This window comes from Vanacampus margaritifer, chromosome 7, assembly GCF_051991255.1.
Source record: "Vanacampus margaritifer isolate UIUO_Vmar chromosome 7, RoL_Vmar_1.0, whole genome shotgun sequence".
NCBI lineage: Eukaryota > Metazoa > Chordata > Actinopteri > Syngnathiformes > Syngnathidae > Vanacampus > Vanacampus margaritifer.
In genome coordinates, this window is record NC_135438.1 from 209,840 (window position 1) to 215,664 (window position 5,825).

General features: G+C 49.7%; 1 protein-coding gene across 3 annotated transcripts; it reads right to left on the reverse strand.

Moving 5' to 3' along the window:
- Positions 1–110: 110 nt before the first annotated feature.
- On the reverse strand, positions 111–5,124 carry LOC144055421 (serum response factor-like). 3 transcript variants are annotated; one of them, XM_077571370.1, is made up of 8 exons: positions 4,512–5,124; positions 3,804–4,070; positions 2,822–2,963; positions 2,681–2,758; positions 1,211–1,282; positions 1,009–1,137; positions 874–935; positions 111–412 (listed from the first exon to the last, which is right to left on the reverse strand). In XM_077571370.1, exons 1-8 carry the CDS (start codon positions 4,854–4,856, stop codon positions 320–322), a joined length of 1,188 nt encoding a protein of 395 aa, XP_077427496.1. In that variant the 5' UTR covers positions 4,857–5,124; the 3' UTR covers positions 111–319. The 3 variants fall into 3 exon arrangements, 2 of the variants coding, with proteins under 2 accessions (XP_077427496.1, XP_077427497.1); XM_077571371.1 differs by lacking the exon at positions 2,681–2,758 and having other exon boundaries at positions 4,512–5,123; XR_013294871.1 differs by lacking the exons at positions 111–412; positions 874–935 and adding an exon at positions 1,377–1,553 and having other exon boundaries at positions 1,121–1,137; positions 4,512–5,122.
- Positions 5,125–5,825: the final 701 nt, after the last annotated feature.

The following is a 5,825-nucleotide window of genomic DNA, read 5'->3' on the forward strand; positions in this document are numbered from 1 at the left end:
CTGTTACGATTCTGACGTTTTGGAAAGCAGACGGAATCTCTTCGTTGCATCAACAACAAAAAGACATTTGCAAACATCGGCTTCTACTTTGGAAAAAGTCCATCAACAGATTTGCACAACAAGCTTTAATAATCGAATCGTCATCGTAATTTCCCGTCTTCGAAGGATCGCATCCAAATGACATCGTTTGACCCGCGACCTCCGTTGACAGCAAAACAGGAAGTGGAATGTGCTGAAAAAGTCCGTTTAATAACTTGAAGGCGTCCCAACATTCAAACAAGAAGAAAGAAGAAAACAAAAAGCCGATTGCTGTCGCGCGTCAATCGTCTTTGGCGTGCGACGCGTCCAGACCGACCAGCTGAAGCTCCGTCAGGTTAGCTCCGCCTCCGCCGTTCTGCTGGCTCAGCACCATCTGCGCACAAAACACATTTTCTTTTGCTCCGGCGTCCGATCTCATTTCTGTCCGACGATCGACGGCGTTTGTCATCCGACCGGTCGGAAATCAGCTCGGCGGCGGCGGGACATTGTGACCTTCTAGGAAGAACGCCGGCAGACGTTCGCAGCAAGAAAGTCTTGCAGTGACACGAATCACGTTAGTTGAACTGAACTTGAGCCGATCAAAGCAAGAAATAATCGTTGAAATAAATGAAGTGGCAAAAACACGGAGCTTCTGTTGCCAACTAAACGTCCCCGTGACGCGAGACGGCTCGTTTATGTTTCGGGCCCGTTAAAAGTATCGAGTCATGTTTTGGGAGAAATACGGATTCGATGTGGATATTGTGAAGCCAGCACGACTTCACATCCGTTCAAACCCGTCGCATTCGCGTCAGCGGACCAAACTAAAGCAAACTCACACAAGTGTGTTTTTCTCACCGGGTGCAGCTGCACGGCCGAGACGTGCGGGACGGACGCCAGGAAGACCTGAGGGACGGACGCTGACAGACAAACGCCGTTAGTCGCCCGCCCGCCATCATCATCATCATCATCATCATCATCATCATCACATACCAAGCTCGTGCGACGCGGCGTTGAGGACGGCGAGGCCGGCGTCGGCCAGGGAGGGCGCGGCCGGGGCATACATGAGGGCGTGGCCTCCGGGGTACATCACGTGACCTGCCGAAGAGGCGGCGGCGGCGGCTGGGGAACACGTCACGTGAGCAGCTTAGCCAATCACGGGCCGGGATGGCGGCGGGCCCGGGGCGGCTCTTACCTGCGGACGAGGCGGGGCTGGGGATGTCAGAAGTGCTCTGATTGGTGGACGCCACCTGTGAGACTCCGCCCCCTGGCAACAAAATAGCAGCATGGGCGACGCTTCTTATGAGTTTTCTTGACAGGAGACAAAAAGACTTGCAAAAGTTGAAGTGAAAAATGCTGACAAAATGCGATGATTTTGTCGGCGCCCAAACACGACATTCTGATGATTCATTTTGCGCCGCCAGATGGCAATGAAGCAGAAAAATCCATCTCAGGCGGCGGCCATTTTGACACTTCACAGCTGCTCAGGTAACGGCTTGGACCCGACTCGAATGGATTTTTTAAACCGATGCCGATATCTGATACAGAAAAAAAATCCCAATGAGCAATTAATTGGCTAATTCATTTATTAAAATGAATTAATAGCCGTTTTTTAGCGGCTATTTGTGAGTTATCCCGGGGTTAGCGTGCAGGTGAACGGTTAGCTTGTGAGCTAACGGTTAGCCCGCGAATTAGCGGCTATTAGGCAGTTAGTGTGCGGAGGCCACATTAAAGTTGCTTAAAAAAGCTTGTTGCAAATCACAAAAGATGTTTAATAAACACGTCCTTGAAGGCATTTAAGCGCTCAAGCGCTGGAGTTTTTATTATACATTTTTTGGACACCAACTTTTTTCCATCGGCTTCAAATATCGGTTATCGGCCTCCTTGACAACCGATAATCTGTATCGGCCTATCTCTACTCTTAACATAAAAGTGGGAAAAAAATGTTGAACTCATATTCTTATGGCTGCATCTTTTAATCATCGATACAGTCATTTCATAATAGTTCATAAACGAGTTAAAATTAGAAAGATGTACTGTAGTGTAAAAAAAAGAAGAGTGATATTGATTTGTGTTGGTCATTTTTCTGCCACTAGATGGCATCATTGCATTTGTAAGACGGTGACAGCTCAGTGCATTTTTCTAATCTAATCTTTAACGTGAAGCAACTTGAAAAATTCTGCACATTTTCAAAATTGCAAAATAAAACTTGACCCCAGTTTCCACAATTAGATGCATTATTATGACATTTATTACTGCTAAATGTTGACGTGGACGCGTCTGCTGCATTGCGACCGGGTTCCCCCCAAGTCAAGTCATCGAGTGAGGGGTGCTCATTAATCGTGCGGTAAAAAATTAATTAAAAATTGTGGCGGTAAAGGAACTTAATAAATTCACTCAAAATGAATGAACTCATTTTTACACCTCTAAGTAAAATATACATTGTAGTGCCTAAAATAACCTCTTTATCTTTATATTATTTTGTATTTATTTTTTATTATTATTATTATTTTTTAAGTCCTCTCGAGACTTGCTGTACGGCGTCCTTGAGCGCCAAGAAAGCCGCCTCTAAATATAATGCATTATTATTATGATGACAAACATGCACGCGTGCGCACACACGAGGCCACGCACACACGCGCATGAGCATACACACGGCGCTCACCTGACAGCGAGACGGCGGCGGCGGGCAGGCGGAGCAGCGCGCTTTGCTGCGCGTGCGGGGCGGCAGGCAGCGACGCCCCTGAACATCAAACAAACGCGTTGGTGCGCAACACGCCGCGCCGGGCCGGACCACGCCCCCTACCTGACACCAAGGTGAAGCCGGCGGGGAGGACCACGCCCGCCGGCGTCTTGAGCAGCGTCCCGTTGGCGGCGCCGATCTGCGCCTGCGCCGATGGCCTGCCCGCGGCCATGTTGGGACCGTTGAAGAGCCCTTGGCCGAGATCCTGCAGGAGACGCCGCAAGCGCCAACATGAATGCCGCACAAACATTTGGCGACAGAGCGCAGCAAACGCTCGCCGATTGAGATCGACCATTGTGGGGTTTGCAGGGCCGATACCGATTATTAGGAGTCAAGGATGCCGATAACCGATATTTGGAGCAGATATTCATTTTCAGTAAAAGGGAAAATATTGCTATCAAATTTTGGGAAGAAAATTAAAAAAAAAAAAACTCCAGCTCTTAATTTTGGAGGGAATTTTAAAGCAAATGTTTATTGAGCAACTTTGAGGGTTTATAAAATAGCGGAGTTTTTTTTCTCAAATTAAATCTTTGTTTTGAAAATCTTTGTTTTCAAAAGTTACATAAAAAATGCAACAATGGTTTTCTACAGTGAATAAAGTATTCCAAAATATCTGAAGTATTACATTTTTATTTCATTTCAAACAAAAACAGAAGATGCAGAGAGTTTGTTTTTAAAAAATGTTTTTAATTAAATAAATAAAATAGTTCCCTAAAGTTAACTTTTTTTCAAAAAGATCCCTTATCAGCCATATGATTCTTCAAAATAGCCGATATTCATCAAAATGCTGAAGATCGGCGCCAATAATCGGCCCGGCCGATAATCGGTCCGGCCGATAATCGGTCCGGCCGATAATCGGTCCGTCCCAACTCCCCAATGTCCGACATGGCGGCGAGGCCCGCTCGGGATGTGCAATTCTTCCACATTCAATTTCCATTGCCATCATTACACTCGCCCCAAAAAGATTATTTAAAAAATGCTGATTTCAATTATCAGCCAAATATTGGCACAAAATATTTGTTCTGGCGTTTGCGTCCGGCGTTACCTTGTCGGGGCAGCCGTCGGGCGCCTCGCTCACTTGATAGGTGAGGTCGGTCTCCTGGAAGCCGGTGGCGCTCATCCTCTGGTCGCACGACGGGTCCGAGCGCGGGGGCGAGTCGGGCGAGTTGAGGCACGTCTGGATCAGCGCTTTGCCCGTCTCCGACGTGATCATGGGCTGAAGCTTGCGCGTGGCGAACGTGTACACGTGACCCGTCTCGCTGGCCACCAGCAGCAGAACCTGCGTGCCCGTCAGCGTCGACAGCTCGTAGGCCTGCGGGACGGCACCGCCAATGAAGCGCCACACGTCGTTCATTGTGGGTGTTTGTGTTGTTTTTAGTGTAATTGTTGTCTTCTTGTGGATTGACAATTCCGAGTTTGGGGGTCACAGGTCAAAATGGAGCTCAACTCAAAGGAAGCTTTCCACTCATGGATCAAAAGCGTCGAACTTTGGATGGTTGACTAGTGAGGATGATTTGAAGTTGAAAACGTGATAAGATGCCATTTTGACAACTATAATAACAATAACAACCTGCTCTGGTCCAGTTGTGTTGACACCTTTTGCGTTGCGCTAATATCAGAAATACCCGGATGTTCGGAACTGTCAGAATCCGGCCCGATGTTGCGTGTCGTAACGAATGTCAGAGCATCGTGTGTGATGTGTGCGCTGTGACGTCACGTCAAGGCCACGTGGCTACGTTGTGACGTCACTCACCTTCTTCATGATGCCCGTCTTCCTCTTGCTGAACGTCGTGTACCTCCTGAGTTTGTTGTCGATGAACGCCATCTTGATCTTGACCCTCCCGCGAGTCTTCTTGCCGGGCTTGGCCCCCGGCGTGCCGGCGGGCTGCTGGGCGAGCGGCGCCCCCCCGCCGCCGCCGCCGCCGCCGCCGGGGGACGCCCGGACCGGGTCCTCGTCGAAGTCGGAATCCTCGGAATCCTCGAAACGTCTGTCGTCAAAGCGGCCGGCGTCCGTCTCGCCGGCGGCTCCCGTTCCGGCTCCGTGGGCCGGAGGCGGCAGCGGCGGCGGCGTCGGTCCGCTCCCGCTTCGGCTGCCCATCGGCGAGAGTCCGGTGACGACCGCGCTTACGGCGGCCGACGAGGCCAACTTCCGGTGGGACAGAGTGTGCTGACGAGAGCGCTCAGCTACATGAGCTACGAAACTCACTCGAGCGAGGCTCTTTGAGCTTTAGCGTCTTGACAAGTTTGCAGTGAAGAGAAAAGGAAATTGGCGACATTCATTCGCTCGCCGTTGAAACCAAAGTTGAAAAGTTGATTCCTACATTTACGCAGCTCCGGACAAGCTCCTCCCTCCCGGAAACGCCGCCGAGCAGCACCCGGCGGCAGGCCTCCTCCGCGGCGACATGTAGTTCCTTGTTGTGGACGCGATACCAGTCTCGCTCCTCGAAATATTCGACCTTGGAGCCCGAAATACTTTGAACAACACGGTTCGAGGATAACGTGCGCAGAAACGGTTAAACGGATGACTTTAGGGGTCTTTCAAGAGAACTACTTCTTTCGAAGACTGCCACTCTTTATTTGGGCAACGCGTCCAAACACGCGGAAGTCAAGCGTCGGGGTTGCCAATAGAAAATATATTTACCTGAGACTTTGGTCTTTCATCTGGTTCACATTGTGTCTAGATATGATGTAGCTATATAAAGATAAAGATTTAAAAATGTCTGTCTCCCCGCTTGTTACTCGTGTCCTGCGATTGGCTGGCAACCACGTCAGTTCTCCGCCTCTCACCCAAAAAGACAGCTGGGATTGGCTCCAGGCCAGGCGACCATCACGTCGGACTTTGAAGGAATGAAAATTCCTTCAAAGTACACAAATCCATCGGTGGGGTGGCGTGTTTCCGTTGAGACGCGACAACGGCAACAATTTCAAGGTTGACAATAAAAAAGTCAATCAGTGCACACGTGCTGCTGCTTAATGGCACGGTGCGACCTCTGACCCCCCGCCAGATGCTGGGGGTAGCGCGCACACTCAACACATCAACAACTAAAGCCTCGTTTCCATTCAAAAT

Coding starts and splice junctions, on each gene's coding strand:
- LOC144055421 (XM_077571370.1), bottom strand. CDS start 4,856: ATGGGCAGCCGAAGCGGGAGCGGACCGACGCCGCCGCCGCTGCCGCCT. Junction 1,283..2,680: donor CGCCGCCGTCTCGCTGTCAG/GTGAGCGCCGTG, acceptor TTTTGTTGCCAG/GGGGCGGAGTCTCACAGGTG. Junction 1,138..1,210: donor CAGCCCCGCCTCGTCCGCAG/GTAAGAGCCGCC, acceptor CGTGTTCCCCAG/CCGCCGCCGCCGCCTCTTCG.